This window comes from Camellia sinensis, chromosome 14 (assembly GCF_055761805.1).
Source record: "Camellia sinensis isolate YWXY chromosome 14, ASM5576180v1, whole genome shotgun sequence".
NCBI classification, from domain to species: Eukaryota; Viridiplantae; Streptophyta; class Magnoliopsida; order Ericales; family Theaceae; genus Camellia; species Camellia sinensis.
In genome coordinates this window covers 37,436,880-37,456,826 of record NC_138974.1, presented here as the reverse complement: position 1 = coordinate 37,456,826, position 19,947 = coordinate 37,436,880, and the positions used below count along the sequence as shown (strand labels likewise).

Here is a 19,947-nt window from a genome sequence, read left to right as displayed (position 1 = left end):
CCCCAGTGGGAGCCCGAGCTGTAGTTCGATAAGCCCAGAGCATATTCGGTAGCTCCTCAGCCCAAAGTCCCTTAGCAGCTTCTAGCTTAGTTTTAATGATCTTCATGAGAGAACGATTGGTGACCTCAACTTGGCCATTGGCCTGGGGATGACCAGGGGATGAGAAACATGGTTGAATCTGGAGGTCGGCACAGAACTTCCTGTACTTGGCGTTGTCAAATTGTTTACCGTTGTCAGAGATGATGGCCTGAGGAATGCCAAACCTGCAAACGATCGACCGCTAGATGAACTTGGTTGTGTTCCGCTTGGTGATGGTGGCAAGGGGTTCTGCCTCTACCCACTTGGTGAAGTAATCAATGGCGACGATCGCGAACTTGGTCTGGCCTCGGCCGGTAGGGAGCGGACCGACCAAGTCGATCCCCCATTTGGTGAACGGATAAGGGCTGCAAAGTGTGATCAACTCTGTAGGGGGTGCATGGAGGATGTTGGCAAAATGTTGACACTTATCACATTTGAGCACGAAATCGGTCGCATCGCGATTAAGAGTGGGCCAGAAATAACCAGTACAGAGTATCTTGTGGGCTAGAGACTTGCCGCCCGAGTGATTGCCGCAGATCCCCTTATGAATTTCTTGCATCACATAAGTTGCTTGAGTCGGATTGAGGCACCGCAGATAGGGCGTGAGAAACCACGTTTGTACAAGATACCGTCGACAAGGATGTAATTTGACGATCGTGCCCTGACTTTGGCGGCTTGCTGGTGGTTATCTGGAAGTTTCCCCGCTGTCAGAAATCGAAAGATGTCCGACGCCCAAGGGATGGGCTCATTTTTGAGGAATTGTACTTCATGCTGGTCGGGGGAAATGGCGGGGTGGGATAGGTATTTGAGGCGGACACCACTGCTGAGGGCGGACTGGTCTGCGGAAGCCAACTGGGCCATTTCATCTGCCTTAGAGTTCTCTGCCTGAGGAATGTGCTTGATTTGGAAGGTGTTGAAGAGGCGAACTAGGGGAAGTGCAAGATCCTTGTAAGTCCGCATTGTGCCCTCTTTGGCGTCGAATTCGCCCGTGATCTGTCCGACTATGAGTTGAGAGTCGCTAAGCACTCGGATGTGGCTGACACCAATGTCCTTGGCTAGGCGAAGGCCTGCTATCAGTGCCTCATATTCGGCCTCATTGTTACTGGCCTCAAACAAGAAACGGAGCGCACATTTGAAATAACCACCCTCAGGGCTGGTGAGAATGAGGCCAGCCCCACTACCTTGCCTGCAGGATGATCCGTCGACGTTGAGAGTCCAAGAGTGAGGGTCTTCTGGCTCGATGGGAGCTGGTAGGGGTGGAGAGGCAATGGTTAGGGTAGGATTAGTGAATTCCAAGATGAAGTCAGCGATAGCCTGTCCCTTAATTGCTGTTCGAGGCCGGTAAGAGATGTCAAACTGGCTGAGTTCCACAGACCACTGCATAAGTCTGCCGGAAAGTTTTGGTTACTGCATGACCTTCTTCAAGGGTTGGTCGGTGATGACCACTATGGGATGGGCTAGGAAGTAAGGACGGAGTCGTCTGGAGGCGGTGACCAAGGCCAAGGATAATTTTTCTAACAGGGGATAATTCTGCTCAGCTCCCCTGAGAGCCCGACTGATGTAGTAGACCGGCCGTTGGACAGAATCGTCTTTCCTGATAAGAGCTGCACTGACTGCGGTGCTTGAGAAGACTAAATAGAGGAAGAGGGACTCGCCCGTAATCGCTTGTGAAATGAGGGGTGGATTGGCCATGCACTGCTTTAACTGCTGAAAAGCCTCTTCAGATTCGGTTGTCCATTCAAAAGTTTGCCGAAGAACTTTGAAGAACAGTAGGCACTTATCTGTTGCGCGGGAAATGAAACGATTGAGGGCTGCAACTCGGCCAATGAGCCTTTGAACTTCATTGACCGTCCTGGGAGACTGCATCTCAATCAAAGCTTTGATCTTTTCAGGGTTAGCTTCAATGCCCCGCTGACTGACCATAAAACCCAGAAACTTCCCAGATCTTACGCCGAAGGCGCATTTCTCTAGGTTGAGCTTCATTTGGTACTTGTGTAGGGTGGCGAAGGTCTCCCGTAGGTCGGCCAGATGATCAGTGGAGAGTTTGCTCTTGACTAGCATGTCATCGACGTATACTTCCATGTTCCGACCTATCTGGTGATGGAAGACGGCATTGACCAACCGTTGGTAGGTGGCCCCAGCGTTCTTCAATCTGAATGGCATTACTCGGTAGTGGTAGGTACCTCGGTCGGTAATGAAGGACGTACTTTCTCGATCGGACGGGTGCATGAGGATCTGGTTGTAGCCAGAGAAAGCATCCATGAAGCTGAGCATTTGATAACCGGTCGTGGCGTCGACCAGCAGATCTATGCGTAGAAGAGGGTAGCTGTCTTTTGGGCAAGCTCGGTTTAGATCAGAGTAATCGACACAGAGTCGCCATTTGCCATTGTTCTTGCGGACTAGGACCACGTTTGACAACCATTTAGGGTAGTCGACGTTTTTGATGAATTGGGCCTCAAGGAGCTTGTCGACTTCTGCGGCTATAAGAGTATTGCGCTCCGGGTGAAAGATGCGTTGCTTCTGGCGGTAAGGTCAGAAATGAGGTTCAATACTGAGGCGATGGGTTATGAAAGAGGGGTCGATGCCTGGCTTATCTGAATGAGTCCAAGTGAATGCATCATTGTGCTCGGTCAGGATGGCAGTAAGGTCGGCCTTAGCTTGGGAGGATAGTTGGCTGCCGATCCTGGCAGTTTTCACTGGGTTGGTGGGATCGATGAGAATCTCAACGAACTCCTCAACCGGTTCACCTCTGACCAGCTCGTCCTCATCTCGGGCGTCAAGTCCTTCAATGATCATAGTCTCTTTCAGCTTGACTTTCTTGAGTGAGGCGACATAACATTCTTTGGCTATGGTCTGCTCTCCCCGTACTGTCCCGACGCCCTGGACGGTGGGAAACTTTATGGTGAGGTGGTAGGTTAAAGTGATAGCTTGGAAAGCGTTGAGGGCGGTGCGACCGAGGATGATGTTGTAGGCAGAGGGACAGTCGACCACAAAGAAGGTGAGTAACTTGGTAGTCTGCCGTGGGTATTCGCCAATAGTGATGGGGAGGTCGATGGAGCCGATGGAGATCACCCGGTCACCAGTGAAACCGATCAAGGGGGTTTGGAGGGGGGACGGGCTGGCCTCCCCAATTTTGAGCTGGCGGAAGCAGCTGAGGAATATGATGTCTGATGAACTGCTGTTGTCGATGAGAACCCGTCTGACCTTATAATTGGAGAGAAGGGCAGAAATGATGAGGGGGTCATCATGAGGATAACAGATGACAGTATAATCGGCGTCCGTGAAGGTGATGGGCTCTGTCCACTGCTTGGGATGCTTGGAAAGTCGGTCTACCGTGTCCACTGCTTTGTCCGAGTCTTGCCTTATTTTCCTGAGCTCTGCCTTCTGAGCGGAGCGGGATGGTCCGCCACAAACAAGGCCACCAGAAATGACTCGGATTTCACCAACTGGCGGAGGGGGATTACCTGGGGGCTGAGGTTGTTGTGGGAGGCGGTCATGGCCTTGGTTAGGTTGGGCTGGCTGTCGAGGTGGGGTATGTCGGCGGTTGTTCCTGAGGGGCTCGGTTCTTTGCCTCTGTTGTGGGCGGGTGTCCGTGAACCGGCTGAGACACCCTTGACGAATGAGGGTCTCGACCTGATCTTTGAGGTTGATGCAGTCATCAGTGTTGTGGCCATGGTCCTGGTGGAAGCGATAATATTTGGACTGGTCTTTCCGGTTGGAAGGGGTCCGTGAAGGCAAGGGCCATTTGAGGGGGTAATCCCGTTGGATCTGGTGGAGGACTTGTTTCATGGGAGAATTGAGGGGCGTGTATCGCTCGAACCGACCTGGCAGTCGGGCTGGTGCCGACTGGTCAGTGTGAGGAGGTCGGTCGGGATATTGGGGTGTTTGGCTGTTCTACTGGGTGTTTCTGGGTTCTGAGTCTTTTCTCTTTTCTCTGGGGGTCGGGTTTTTGGATATTGGATCTTGCCGAGCGGCTAGTGAATCTTTGGCATTCATATATTTCTGGGCTTTGGATAATAGAACTGCCATGGAGGTCGGGGGGTTTTTGGAGAGGGAGAAGAGGAAATCAAACGGTCCCAGCCCGGCCATGAAAGCCGTGAGGATGACCTTATCGTCATTCTCCGCTACTTATAGGGCTTCGGTGTTGAAACGGGTAACGAAGCTACGTAGCGACTCCCCTTCGGTCTAACGGATGTTGAGGAGTTGGGTTGCAGGGCGACATTGGCGCTGGGCTCCAATGAAATGGCTGAGGAATGAGTCGCTGAGATGTTGGAAAGTGGAGACAAAGTCCGCTGGTAACTGACTGAATCACAGTCGGGCTGACCCCTTCAGTGTCACGGGGAAAGCCCGACACATGATCTCGTCAGGGAAGGCATGGAGGATCATGAGGGTACGGTAGGTCTCCAGATGGTTGACTGGGTCTATCGTACCGTCAAAGGAGTCAATGGTGGGCATCTTGAACTTGGCGGGCAAAGGTTTGTCCCAGATTGAGGCAATAATTGGTGAATTTGCCGTGGTAGAGGGTTTATGCTGAATGTTCTGCATGACCCCTTGGAGTTGGAGCTTCATTACTCGGAGCCCAGCGTCCCAGAGGGGAACGTGGTCACCATGGTCAGTGAATAGAGGTTGGACGCTGCTAGCCTCCTTTTCAGGGGCTGGTGCTATGACCGACGGGTGTGGGGGTGGTGGTGGTGGATTTATGTGTGGGTGGGGAGGTTGCAAACCTTCCAGGTTGGGTGGATGGAGTTGTGGAGTAGTATGGCTCGGGGTTCTTTCTTGGTTGGGGGGAATATCTGGAGGTGGTGGAGGAGGAATCGGAAGGTTCCTTTGGAGTAAAGCATTTATCAAGGCCTGGTTTTGCTCGGCTATGCGGTTGATGCTGTTGGTAAGCTCGATAAAGTACCGTGGTGGGTTGTTTGGATTGGGGGGGTCGACTTGACGGTCAGCAGCATTATTGTGAGAAGCCATGAATCTAGTCGTAACCATACACTTTGACGGGTAGGAGAGAGAGGTTGTTGGAACGGGGTCTCCGGCGACAGTGAGCACAACTGGCGCGAGGAGAAAGGCGTTCCCACAGACGGTGCCAACTGATAATGTTGTTCGTCCCAGTGAATGGATCGGGCAGGTCCAAGCTCCTCAAGCCTGCGTCCAAATGATCAAGCCCACCGGATAACTTGCAAGCAAGTTCAACGGAGAACGGGGTAGTCCCCCAGTGAACCCTCCGACGAGCAAGTTAGGAAGAGAAGTAATGTGTAGAGGGAGAGGTTAGGGATAGAAAAACTTAACCTTCTTCTTGTCTTCAACGTTTGCTTTAATTCTTTGGTAATCATTTCGCTGTCTCTTCCGACCTGTCCTCCTCGCCGAAAGTCTATGCTGTAGCTTACCTTGTTCAGGGTAAGGGGACCCTGTTCCGACGAGAGGTGTTGTCGTAATAAATGCCGTGACGTGCTGCATTAATGGTGATGTGCAGTGGCAATAACTTTGCAGATCTTTGTCTGCTGATATGGCTCGTCGTTCACTCGCCACGTGCCTGAATGTCGTTGGTTCTTGATGCCATATTAGATTCCAGCTGTTCTGGACTCCATTGGCTGGGTTATGTATTGGGCCCCGATTGATGGGCTTGGGTTGTTTATAGTGGTTCATGGCCTTTGTGGACCTGTCCGTGTCATATTCCATTCAGTCTTAATTACGATTTTTTAGACGTTCAAGCCCTATTAAATTTTTAATAGTCGAAATTACTCTTTAAATAATGACTATTCATCATTTATAGTTATTTATAAAGGACACGTGATGATTTGACATTTATTTTAATTTCAAAATTTTAAAACATCAACTTTCAAAAGTGAAAAAACTAAAAAAAAAATTATGTACAAAAAAAAAAAAAACTAATCAGTGTGTTTAGTTTGAGTTTTCTGGATTAAGTTTTTTGAAAATTGAGTTTTTTGGTTTTCGTATTCTTTTGTTTTTAGTGAATATTTTTAAAATTTTAAACAATTTTTTTACTTTTTTAGATGCACCTTAGTTAAAGGTATCTAAAAAGTAAAAAAATTGTGAAAAAATATTTTAAAAAATTAATAAATACATAGAAATACAAAAAATGTACTGAATTCTTTTTTTTTTTTTTGTATTTTTGGTATTTAGTGAATTTTTAAAAGATTTTTTTTACATTTTTTTTTACTTTTTAGGTGTATTTATGTTAGGTGTGTTTAAAAAGTAAAAAAATTACTTAAAATATTAAAAAAATTCAATAAAAAAAACATGAAAAATAAGAAAGTAAAATTTTCTGAAAAGTGTTTTAAAAAACTGGTAACCAAGCACATTGAATATTTTTTTTTTGAAAAAATTAAATTATTGAAGGAAAATAAAAAATTTTAAAAAACTTGGTGTAAAATTAAAATATTAAAAATGATGGAAAATATTAAAAATTAAAAATATTGACGGAAAATATTAAAAATTTTGTATCTATAAAATGAGTATGATGATGGAACATTAATGTGCAAAACTGAGGAAAAAAAATTAAAAATGAAAAACTGTTGATCTTCTCCATTTTAAAACTGGAGATTCAGCTTGTTTGGTTCCAATTTCCAGAAAATTTTGATTTTTTATTTTTCGTATTTTAATGTTTTCAATGATTTTTTTTTATATATTTTAAGCATTTTTTTATATAAAAAAAATTAGACACACCTAACATAAATACATTTAAAAAGTATTATATTTATGAAAAAAATCTTTAAAAAATATACTAAATACCAAAAAATACAATATATATATATATATAAATTCAGTACATTTTTGTATTTTTGTGTATATATTAATTTTTTAAAATATTTTTTCACAAATATTTTATTATTTAGATACATCTAAGTAAGGTGCATAAAAAAAGTAAAAAAATTACTTAAATTTTTAAAAATATTCACTAGAAACAAAAAAATACGAAAAATAAAAAACTCAGTTTTCAAAAAACTGAATTCATAAAACTGAAACCAAATACTGTTATCGATTTTATTGGATGGTTGAATCAAACTAATAAGTAGAAAGGTAAAAACGTGTAATGTCATGCTCTGTTTTTTTTTTCATCAGTTAGTAAAATATCTAGAACATTATTATGCAAAATTGATAATGTTTTAGTTTTAAGAATTGTAAAAAATTGAAAATATTATCAGTTTTGCTAAATAGAATTTATTAATTCAAAATATCTTAGATAGGACTTGAGCTATCATAACATTTGTAAATAGAATTTTTAAATAATTAACTCAAAAAAATTAGCAAAATATTATTGAAAAACCAATTTTCAAACTAATACGTGGCTTTGCTAAAAAAAACTAATATGTAACATTTGAAAGATTATAACACTTGGGCCAAGGCGGGCCACGGATACGGCTGATAAATCGTGGGCCATTCTTTATGGGCCTGCATTGATATTAGACGAAAAGTTTCTGACTTTTTTTTTTGGAAAGATTTGCACTTTTCTCGGACCAAAAGGAGGCAGAATCTTCGCCGGCGCTTTTTTCATTGAGCTAACACCCGTTAATTGATTTAAGAAAAAAACTATCGAGAGTTTTAGCCTCCGTTTGGGGAATGGGTTGACTTTTTAGCCTGGACTATTTTAGCCTGGTTTGGAAAGAACTTTTTAGTTTTTTGACTTTTTTAGCTTTTTTTTGTGAGAGATGATTGTAATGATTATGGGTTGGATTTGATGTTTTATTTTTGTGGCTAAAATAGCCTATTTTGTTTTTTATGACTATTTTAGCCAAAAAAGCCTGGCTTTTTTCTTCCCAAACATAGCCTTAATTGTCAAGTTCTTTCTTGAGAGTTCTAATGATGTGTGGATCTTATAATGATGTGATATTTGTGCTTTTTTTTTTTTTTTTTTCATTATCAAGTTATTAGAGTTTTGTTTAGAGTTTTAAAATTAGAAAAATGTATCATTTCTGTTAATTTAAATATTCTATTTTAATAATTAATTATTAACATTGACTGATATAAATATTAAAGGAGTGGATGAAAAATGTTATCACTATATATTTAATTTTTATATGTATTCATACCATAGATGCAAGAGTAAAGGGTTTGGATTTTAGATTTATTATTGTGTTAGGCAATATATTATTCTCCTATTTATTTCTTATCTATTATTAAAAAAATCTAATCATATATAATAATTTGGATTAGGCAATTCAATCGAGTTCATAGATTCATCAATTGAATCAGTTCATTAAAGTATCCAAATTTGATAAAATAATCAATTTATTTTGTAATTCTAAAACATAATCATAAAAATCAACAATGCTACATATATTTAAATTTTTATTAACAATCTTATTAAAAATATATATATTCAAACATCAATGAATGTTTAAATATCATTTTTTTTATAACCAATCAAATTTAACTTCTTACATTTTTAATATAATTTTTAATAAGATTGTTAGTATAGATTGTTTTAAGAAGTTAAAAGTTAATTTTTAATTTTTTTTAAATATATATAAAAAATATAGAAATAATATAACTCAAAAAGATTAAAAGTCAAAAAATTAAATCTTAAAACCTATTCCAAAAGAGACCAATGTATGGAATTATTTCATAAAAATTTATTACAATTATCTTTCAATAAATAAATTGTACGGTTTTTAAACGTAATTATTATAAAGGAATGAGATTATAGGGTGTTTTAGAAAATTAGTTAAAACTTAATTTTTTAAATTTATTTTATCTTTTTTATGAATAAATTATGTGATAAATAATATCTATACTATATATTAAGCAAAAGGGGTTTTAACCCCAAGTCTTGTGGGAGCTCCAATCTCTTAATCCTAATTTTCTAAATTTTTGATTTAAAAAAAAAAAAAACCTCAGCATTTATTGACTTATCTCAACCCACAATCCTTTTTGACTTCTCTCATAATTATTGCAATACCCTTTTCAATTTCTCCCATACACTATGGTTACACACACAAAAAAAAAAAAAAAGAATTTAGCTATAGATCTCAAAAAGATATAACATCTAAATTTGAATTATGAGTTAATAATGTAATTATGTATTTTTTATTATGTATATCTATCAAAATTTTAAATCACTTAATGGGACAAATTAATCAATTTTTCAAAAATATTGATTTTTAATTTACAAAATAGATTAAAAAAACTATTAACTGATTTATTTATTTAATCACAAAAATATTTCATAATCTCTCATTCCTAATCTCTCTCACAAATTTTCAAAAAAAAAATATTAAAACCTGCATTCATTTTCTCTCATCCAAAAAATCAGATAATATTTTTTTATTAAAGTTGTAGATATCTACCTATATTTTATATATTATAAAAAACTAAAAAACTAAAAAAAAAACTTTAAAGTTTATCTAAATAAATTTTAAATAAATAAAACTCACACGTCTATCATATATCTAACTCACATCATAATTTACCTAAATAATAATAATTAAAAACAAATGGAAACCATAGATAAATAAAATAAAAAATATATATATCCACAACTCCATCTTAAATAAATTGAAAAAAAAAAACCCGAATAGAAACCACACAAAAATAAAAATAAAAAGATATATCTATTTATCTATCTATATCTATACTATATATTAAGCAAAAGAGGATTTTTAACCCCAAGCCTTGTGGGAGCTCCAATCTCCCAATCTAAATTTCTTGATTTTTTGATTTAAAAAAAAAAACCTTAGCATTTATTAACTTCTCCCAACCCCCAAGTCTTACCCTCATAATAATGCTTTAATGCATTAAGAACAAGCATAAAAAAAATTCTTTGAAATCCAACAAATATGAATTCCTTAAAAAGTCCCAACACATATGATTATTATTCATCATAATAACACTTTAATGTATTAAGAACAAGGATAAAAAAAATTTCTTGAAAAGTCTAACACATATGATTATTATCAAAATATTAAACTATAATATAATATAATAAAAAAAAGACATTTAATTATTTGAAAAGTCTAACACATATGATTATTATCAAAATATTAAATTTTAATATAATATAAAAAATAAAAAAAAGAAGACATTTAAAAAGAAATTTAAAAATCATAATTCACATATATAGATAATTGTAAATATATTAAAAAAAATGAGATTTCTAAACCCCAAGCCTTGTAGGAGCTCCAATCTCTCAATCTTAATTTTCTAAATTTTTTATTTAAAAAAAAAAAAGCTCAGCATTTATTGATTTGGTCAAAATCCCCTGATGAGTATTTATTAACTTTTTTCAATCCACATACCTGTATTTATTGATTTGGTCAAAATCCTTTATTGGCATTTAAAATCTCATCATACAAATAATTATAGATACAACCCGTGTATAGTTACTACAGTAGCCTTTTTAATTTCTCCTGTACACTATGGTTAGTAATAAGATTGTTAAATTATTTTTATAAAAAATATTAAAAAACATAATTTATATATTAAAAAAAAAGTAAAATAAATATAAATATTTACACGGAAGATAGACTAAGTAATTTTAAAAGTAAAAGTTGACTGGTAACGAGTTTTCCAAAACAGTCCAATGATTAGACACGCTCCTCCTCACATTTTTATTTTCAAAACCAGGGCGCGAAGTTGTCTCAATCTCCCGCGCCTTTCCAACCACACCCCCCGCTCTCTATATTTCGTTCTTCGCCCATCTCTCCATCTCTCTCTCTCTCTCTCTCTCTCTTTCTAAAAATCTAACAATCCCTAAATGCAAGGCCGCCATCCCCACCCGTCCACCCCCGGCGGCGGGTCCTCAATTTCCGACGAGTCTCATGATCCACCCAACCGAGGCAAAAGGAGGGGTGGCTACAACTGCGGCCGCTGTGGTCTCCCTAAAAAAGGCCACTCCTGTCATGCTCCCACCACCACCACACCCTCCGATTCCAACTCCGTCGTGCCCTCTCCTCTCTCCGCTGTCCGCCCCCAGGCCCCGTCCCACCTCCGGCGGGCGCTTTCCTTTGACAACATGGACATCCAGGCGTTGCCGGAATCTGACGGTGACGGTGACTACAATGCGCCGGAGGTAGAACCGGTAATGGGATCCGGTAGGTTGCCGGTGAGTTGTCTGTGGAAAGTGATGACGAGGTTGCCGCCGCCGGCGCTGTTGTCGGCGGCGAAGGTGTGTAAGGGGTGGAGGGACACGGCGAAGAGGCTGTGGAGAGCGGCGGAGGAACTCAGGCTTAGGGTTCCGGCGAAGGCTCAGGTTGGATTCGCCGGATCGGTGTTGCAGAAGTGTCCTGGTCTTGTTAGACTGTCTCTTAGAATGGAAAGGTTAGGGTTTTCAATGACTGTTCATCAGATCTAGTGGTTTTTGGATGGATCAGTTGAAATGACTGTGAACTGGACTAAACCAAGTGAATATGAATATGAATATGACCTGAGATTAATTGAACAAAAAATTTTAAAAAATGGATTTAAAACAAAATCTGAAACGAGATGTTTGAATGGGTGGATATAATTAGCAGACTATTGGTCAATATACTCGATTTCATAGTTCTGCATTGAATTAAATGAGTGATCTTTGTAGGGTCATCTAGAATTTGTTCCAAATTGCTAATCTAAGTTGCACTTGTTTTCAGTGGTTATTTTTATGTTTTTTTTTTTTGTTGAATCTGATATAATATGAACTTGAAATTGTAAATTTTTGGAGAAGACAGGCATGAAGAAATTACGATAGCAATGAAATCAGTCAGATGTTGATCATTGTTTTTGTTTTTACATGGGTTAATCGTTTTCTATTTGGGTATTGCAGTGATGTGGATGCAACGATGCTGGCCTGCATTGCATTCTCTTGTCCTAATCTGGAATCTATGGAGATCTTTACGTCTAGTACCTCATTCAATCGAATAACTGGGTATTATTTCCATTCTGTTTGTGTGGCCTTTCAAATATGCACATTTTAGAGCTCAGTTTGTCGTGCTTCTGATATTTATCTGAACCTCTGATTTTTTCTCTCCGGAGGAAAGTGGGTTGTTGGAGTTTGCAGTAGGTAGCTGCCATAGAATTCCCACAGCATTGCTTTATAAAACATGATTCATCCATGCATGATCCAGTTTAAAGAAGAGATGATTTGTTGAACGCTTTTCTGTGCAACCAATATTTGGATTTGGCAGGATATGGTTTATGAGGTTTTATGATGTCAAAACCAGGCATTAAAAAATTAGATCTATACTGTGTTGAAAGATTATGAAACAAAACTGGGTCAAAGAATAGATAATGTAATTTGGGTGTTTGGGTTGCGTGGCACATTTTTTGGTTTTTAACACTTCATGTGGTGTGTACCGTGTACAAATTAGTCTTACATTTGATTGAGAGAAGGGTTAGGTCCATTTGTGTTTATTTGTTGAAATTAATTGGATCTGTTTTATGATCTTAATGCAGGGATGAATTAGGTCGTTTTATTGCCGATAGAAGATGTCTTACAAGCCTCAAGATGGAAGGTTGTTCTAACCTTAGTGGATTTATTCTTTGTTCATCAAGTCTTTCTACACTTTGGCTTTCAGAGCTTCACTCTCTCTCTAAGATGGTTAGTGCTATTATTTTCATGTGTTCTCTCTCAAGCTATTTCTTTCCTATATGCCCACATTCTTATTATTTAGAGTGCATTCAATTCATTTTTTCCATACGTGGTTTGGCTGTTTAGGTTTTCAACTGCCCCAATTTGAAGGAGATTTCCCTAGACTTTTCTTGCCAAGAAAATGATAATACTGATCTTACTAACATGGTGGATGGTTTGGGAAGGAACTGTCCAAGGCTACAAAACATACACATTGCATCAGTTCGACTTTCGCATTCTGTTGTGCTTGCTCTTACAGCTTCAAATTTGAGGTCTGTTAAATTCTTAGTTGTATGGCTGATTTTTTTTTTTCTTTTTTTGGATAAGTCATATTATAACCAAAAAAGAAAGATATATGATGAAGTTCAATACACATCTTTTGTAAAGAGAGCAAAAATAAACAAAAACAAACAACTCCAACAAAAGAAACAAAATTAAGCCTATAGAAGACAAACACGAATTTTGCTTTGAATTTTTTTCTACTAGCACTCTTCAAGTTATGAATTTTTGCTTTGAATTTTTTTCTACTATCCTCTTTCTCTGTATGGATGATATTTTAACACCACCATCAATGGTCTAATTAATTAAGTCAAAACAAGTGAAAATTGTGTGGAGCAGTACAAGCTTTTCTACTTTGTTTGGCTGACTCCGCATTTTTGTATCTTACCTTACTGTACTGTACCTCCACTGTGCAGAGGGTTGCGAATGCTTTCTCTTGTGCTTGGATCAGAAATCACTGATGCATCTGTTGCAGCAATTGCTTCAAGCTACTCAAACCTAGAATTGCTTGATCTGAGTGGGTAAGTTACTACCCTCAGTTTCATTGCATTTGAGTAAATAGGACAGACAGTAGTTAATGTAAGCCAGGTATTACCATGTGAAGGTTCCACAATTTTCGTGTTTCTTCATGACTTGAACACAATAATTGAAATTTGGAATTATACTTGCCTAAATGAGAAGTGGGAGTTCTTTCAAGATGCAGTCAATGGTTATTTTGTCAGAACAATTGCTTGTTTCTTAGGCTACTCTTTTAGATTGTAATTCTTATGCCACCTTCAATTTCAGGTCAAGCATCAGTGACAGCGGCATTGGAATGATCTGCAATGTGTTCCCTGAAACACTTACAAGACTTCTTCTCTCACTCTGTCCTAACATCACTTCAAGTAACCTTCAAGACCTGCATTCTATCTAATGCAACGTCACATTCTGTTTTATGTATTTATAGTTTTACTTTTGGTTTCCAACTGACTTTTTACTTGTTTCCTGTATCTTTTAGGTGGAATCCAATTTGCTGCAGCTCAACTGCCTCTTCTTGAACTCATGGACTGTGGAATGACCATATGTGATCCCAATTTCCAGAGTCCAACCTTTGAAGGAAGCTGTGACTATGAGTCACAAAAAACTCCAAGCAGCAAACTACACCTTATTTACCAGAAGTTAATTATCAAACATGGCAAGCTGAAAAAACTAAGTTTGTGGGGCTGTTCTGGCTTAGATGTGAGACTCACTAGTCTTGAGTAATTTGTATAATTTTGCTGACTATTTCTTCACTCTGGATCTGAACTTGTGAATTTGTGTGCAGTCTTTATATTTGAACTGCCCAGAACTTAATGAGCTGAATCTAAATTCTTGTAGAAACTTGCATCCTGGTATGTTCTCTGGGTTTCCTTCTTTTTCAAGCTGGTGACATACACACACAAGCATTTTGTGACTTGGTAGTTTTTGTTAACTAATTTTATGTTGTTTTTTTAACTGCAGAGAGATTGCTTCTTCAGTGCCCAAATTTGGGAAGTGTGCATGCACTTGATTGCCAAGATATGTTGGTTGAAACCATTCAAAACCAGGTGAACAATCTATAGTTTTAAATTTATTTGCCCTTTTCTTGTGATAGCTGTTTATACAATCAGTGCAAATCAAAGGGCAGACAACATTTAGGCTATGTGGGGCGTATGAGAAGACCAGATTAGTTATTAGTTCAGTAACCATCATATTTGCAAGCATGGTATTGCGCTATTGTTGGCAACAAGTTTGATGCCTTCTCCAGTAATACGGATAAAAGTAATTTCTTTTTCTAATTTTGGGAGGATGCTTTTGAGTGATAGGATTGACTGTTCAATCATATGAACTTTGTGTATTCTAGAAAATATAATGCTTTTTTTTTCCCCCCAGTATTGAAGTGGACTTCACAAACTGATTTTATTTGCTGCATTTTTCTTGCATTTAAGGTCTCTAGTGAATCTGCTGCTGTGGAAAACCCTATTCCTTATAGGCGATTAGGTGATGGATCCAAGAGGATTCGGGTCCCACTTTTTCTCAGTCAACAGGTAATACTGACAGCTTACAAATGAATATTGCTGATTTTGCTGATGACGAATACTCTCTATAGTAGGAGCATTCAATTTCTCATTTTTTGTGCTACATTTTGGGAATTAAGTTTGGTTTGATGCGTGTGTTATCTCATAATTACGCAACGACTTCAGCAAAATGGCATATCATTGTTATAAACGTATTTATAACACAACTTACCCATCAAATCATAAAATTAAAAGTCAGCAATAGTTGCCTTGCCTTAGTTATTTTTGTTTTCCTTTGTTGATATATATGTAGAATTTTTCTGATGGGAAATCATTGCCTCCTGAAGCTCTTTTCCCTCAGATGAGAACTTGTTTTGTTGGAATTTCGACTTATAAGCTTCTCTTTCTTGCAGGAATCTGATGATGACAAAAAGGGAAGGAGGGTATTCAAAAGACAGTGCACTGTGATCGTGGATTAATGGAAGATGTGCCTTCGATGTTTTTATTTTTGACATGTAGTAATTTCTTATTGTCATATGAGATCCAAAGAGCATCTGACCTAACAGTCCAAATGGTCTGTAAGATTGTAATTGTTCAGAATTCTGAAATATAGACTTGTTGATCAGTAGTTCACAACTACAGCCCTTTATTTTTAATCATGGGGGTGAAAAATCTGATGATCAACTTTCTTTTTTATTAATTCCACCAGTCATTAAATAAAGAATACATTTTCACCTTTCAATTGTGTTTATCTTGAAGCCCATATACCGTTTCTGTTTGATATTATGCTGGAACTGGAGCTGTCGTGCTAATTTGGGATGGAAAATGGTGTTCTACCAGAAAATTTATACAGAATATTATGATCAATGATCATAAAATACAACAATAAGGCTATACTTATCACAATCCTATATACTTATTATGCATATCACAGTATTTGTAAATACAATATATATATATATATATACACACGTAATTCAGTATAGATAAATTATATTGACATAATAGTTTATAAGATAAAATTGTAAAAATAAATATTGATTTCCGTTTGTCCCAAAAAACAAATGAAATTATGTTGAAAAGCATTTCTTGTGTGAAAGGTAATTCACAAAACAACACTGCTACAGACCTCAGTGACGTGGCGCAACGCCATTCGCCAATTTTTTTTTTTTTTTTTCTTTCTTTCCTGCCAATCACCCACAGCCACGTGGGCTGGGGGTCGCCCCTTACTGGGGGTCGCCCGCATTTTCCTTCACAAAATTCAAACTTAAATTTTTTTTATTTATTCGAACTTAATGTTGTTATTAGTATGCCAACATTTATTTCTTCAAATTTGCAAGTCAATAGTCGGATTATAATAGGAATTACATGGAAAACAATTAAATGAAAATCTAAAAGGGACGTAATATGAATCATGAGTGAATTGAATGATAAATGTAGAATTTAATGAGGATCCAAAAATGTAATTGCAATTACATGAAATAAAAAAGAAGATAAGTTATGATATATGATGTTTGGAGTTGGCCTTTTTAAAACTTCTAAGAAAAAGTTGAGTGAATGTTTGGCCTTAATGCTTGGTTAGAGTTTTTCAAAAACTCTTTTTAAGAAATTCTACTTTTTTATTTTTCGTGTTTTTTTATTTTTATTGAATTTTTTTAATATTTTGAGCAATTTTTTATTTTTTAGACATACCTAACATAAATATACCTAAAAAGTAAAAAAATTATGAAAGAAATCTTTTAAAAATTCACTAAATACCAAAAATATAAAAAAAAATACGAGAATTCAATACATTTTTTTTATTTTTAAATATTTATTTATTTTTTAAAATATTTTTTCACAAATTTTTTACTTTTTAGATACATCTAAATAAGGTACATCTAAAAAAGTAAAAAAAATGTTTAAAATTTTAAAAATATTCACTAAAAATAAAAAAAAACGTGAAAACCAAAAAATTCAATTTTCAAAAAATTTAATCTAAAAAACTCAAACTAAACACACTAGCATAACCCACTTGTTTGGTAATAAATTTAAATTGTTGGATTTTTCTTATTGAAATGAATATAGTGCTCTTCAAAATTTTCTAATATTCAATTTTTTATATTAATGGAATTTTAATATCTGTGAATGTAAAATAATAAAATAAGATTGCATCACCATTTTAGGTTGTTTTAGATAGCAGGTTTAAAAACTAATTTTTTTGACTTTTTTCAAAACGTGTGAAAAAAATAAAGGAGTAATATGATTAAAAAAAAAAAAAAAAGTTAAAAGTGAAAAGGCTGACTTGTCAGCAAAAAGACATTAGGTATTTATGACTTTTTTTGCCAAAAAAGGCTAAAGATTTGAGAGTTTTGTTTTTTGACCAAACAAAAGAATCCCACTTCAAATGGTGAACAAAATAAAAATAACTCTAAATATTATGTGCATATATATATATATATATATATATGAAATCTCTTACTTTTCCTGTTTTAAAAATGATAAATTACACTTATACCTTTTGAGATTTGATTGAATTATATTCTACTTCTGACGTTTTGAAAATTACAGTCTCACTCTTGTAATTAATGGTCTAATTTACAAACCTCTACTTATATAAAAAGCAATAACTCCTATTAAAAAAATAGAGAAAATTGCATTGGAAAAAAAAAAGAAAAAAGGTAAAGCAAAGGAAAGGGGAAAAAAAAACTAAGTAAAAAAAACCAAGAAAAGAGAAATTGTTTAAATTCAATATTTTCATTTTGTCTAAATAATTACATTGACAGGGGGTTAGTATAATTCTCCAAATGTCAAGAGATGACAATTATTAAGCTCAAATCTCATGAAGTGTAGATATAATTTACCCTTTTAAAGATGGTAAAGGAAGTACTAATTTTTTTAGTAAATTTTAAAAATAATACAGTATACAATAGTCCTCAAATACGAGCTTGTTTGGGATATGCTATATAAGCACATTTTTTTTTAATCTTTTTTGGGTTATATCACCTCTTTATTTTTTTGTATATTTTTTTTGTAAAAAGTCAAAAAATGTACTTATTTAAATCATTCGAAACAACCAGTTTAATCATGCTGATGGGATCCGAATTTTATTTTCTGATTTTATTAAAAAAAATGATATATTAACCCTAACAAATAATTAGTCGATTTTCTTAAAAGAAAAAGAAATAAATAGCATAAAGCTATGTTTGGTTTTGTCTGTTTGGCTAAAAAAATAATTAAAAAAAAGAAGATAAAATTGTCTACATAAGGCAATAATACAAAATATCACATTCAAATCATAACCATTATACTTTTTTTCTCACAAAAGTCAAAAAAGTCAAAAACAAAAATCAAACGACGCTAAAAAAGTTATGCTAAAATAGCAAAAAAGTTAAAAAACCAAGTTATTTTAACTCTTCCCAAACAAAAATATGATGAGTGTATGATTGTATATAGGATTGTTTTGAAAAGTTGGTTAAAAGATAATTTTTTTAAAATAACATATTCCTTATGTTCCAAAATATTAGTCCCTTGTTCCATTTTTCATTGTTTCAAAATATTAGTCCCTTTCAAAAATCAAGTACGAAAATAATATAATTTTTTATTTTGCCCTTATTTTAAATCCATTAATAACATAAAAAGTATAATTATGAAATTGATATTCTCCAAAAAATGTACTATCAAAGAGTAATTTTGAAAAATTAATTTTTTTAAAGTGCAATAATTGCACTACCAAAAAAAATTGGATTTCCCCAAAAAAACCATTATTTTGGGACGGAAGGAGTATAAATTTTTTTATAAAAAATGTGTGTTTGGTTTGAGTTTTTTAGACTAAATTTTTTGAAAATTGAGTTTTTTATTTTTCGTATTTTTTTGTTTTTAGTGAATATTTTTTAAATTTTAATCATTTTTTTTAGATGCATCTTACTTAGATCTATCTAAAAAGTAAAAAAAATGTGAAAAAATATTTTTAAAAAATTAATAAATACATAAAAATACTAAAAATATGCTGAATTCTAGTATTTTTTTATTTATATTTTTGGTATATAGTAAATTTTTAAAAGTTTTTTTTTTATCCATACATTCTATCTGAGAGATCGTCCAAATCTGCCGCTGAAAGTTGGTTGTAAAAATCATCCCCCATGGCTGGTTCATTTCCCCATTGGTTATCTTGGTCATCTTCTCCCATTAGTGGTGGCTCATTAAAGATGCTATGCTGATAGTTGGGATACTGACTTTTATCGACGAATATTTCTTTGCTGAAGGGATATCTTGGGATAGCTAGGTTACAGTATATCTTCTGATTTCTATCTTCACAAACTAGATGTCCATAATTTCCATTATACGCTAATAGAGGATTATTAGCAAATTTCCTTCATTTATTGAGCTGATCTCTGAGTGAACATTTTCTGCATGGCCAGGGTCTCCGATTGAGAAGTCCTGGGTACCCTGAAAATGTTGAGGTTCCTCTAAGGTACATTTTATGTTTAGCTGGAATGCACCTTATTCATTTCCACTCTGGTAGCCTGCTATCAATAAATGCTTTCACACATGGATGATGCTCTTCCATTACACAAAGTACTGAATAAGCAAGTTTATTTCCAAAGCTATCTGTCTGTTCTGGATCTGAGAAAATTATTCTAGAGACAAAGCTGTAATCTAATAATTGTAAGGCTGTTAAATAACGCGGTTTGCCCCTAATTTCTATCTCCAATGGCTCGAACGTTGCTAGATTTATCTGGCAAAGGCAGATGCTGAAATCTAAATTACACTGACATCTATCAAAATACTCTGGCCTGTCCATACATCTTTCTTCTTCTAAGCAGGGCTGCTTTTCATCTTCGTAGAGATAAGTCCATTGATAAGCTATATCAGGGCAGTGAACTCCTGCTATGGACAGATCCTGAAGAAACTGCTGTATAGTGACTAGCTCATTATTTTTGCTATCTTCGACTAAGGCGAAAATATAGGGTTTAAGGTCCTATATTTCTTGGCTTTTCTCACAAAAAGATCAAATGATAGAATGTCTGAAGAAAT

At 35.7% G+C, this 19,947-nt stretch overlaps 2 protein-coding genes across 2 annotated transcripts; one reads left to right on the top strand and one right to left on the bottom strand.

The window, feature by feature from the left end:
* Positions 1–636: 636 nt before the first annotated feature.
* Positions 637–1,038, bottom strand: LOC145806916 (uncharacterized). The gene has a single exon (XM_082904770.1). The coding sequence runs from the start codon at positions 1,036–1,038 to the stop codon at positions 637–639; it is 402 nt and encodes a 133-aa protein (XP_082760896.1).
* A 9,598-nt stretch (positions 1,039–10,636) lies between these two features.
* Positions 10,637–15,673, top strand: LOC114278387 (F-box/LRR-repeat protein 17). The gene is made up of 11 exons (XM_028220406.2): positions 10,637–11,352; positions 11,834–11,935; positions 12,463–12,607; positions 12,725–12,909; positions 13,333–13,437; positions 13,703–13,800; positions 13,914–14,134; positions 14,220–14,286; positions 14,396–14,481; positions 14,863–14,961; positions 15,345–15,673. Exons 1-11 carry the CDS (start codon positions 10,790–10,792, stop codon positions 15,408–15,410), a joined length of 1,737 nt encoding a protein of 578 aa, XP_028076207.2. The 5' UTR covers positions 10,637–10,789; the 3' UTR covers positions 15,411–15,673.
* The last annotated feature ends 4,274 nt before the right edge of the window (positions 15,674–19,947 follow it).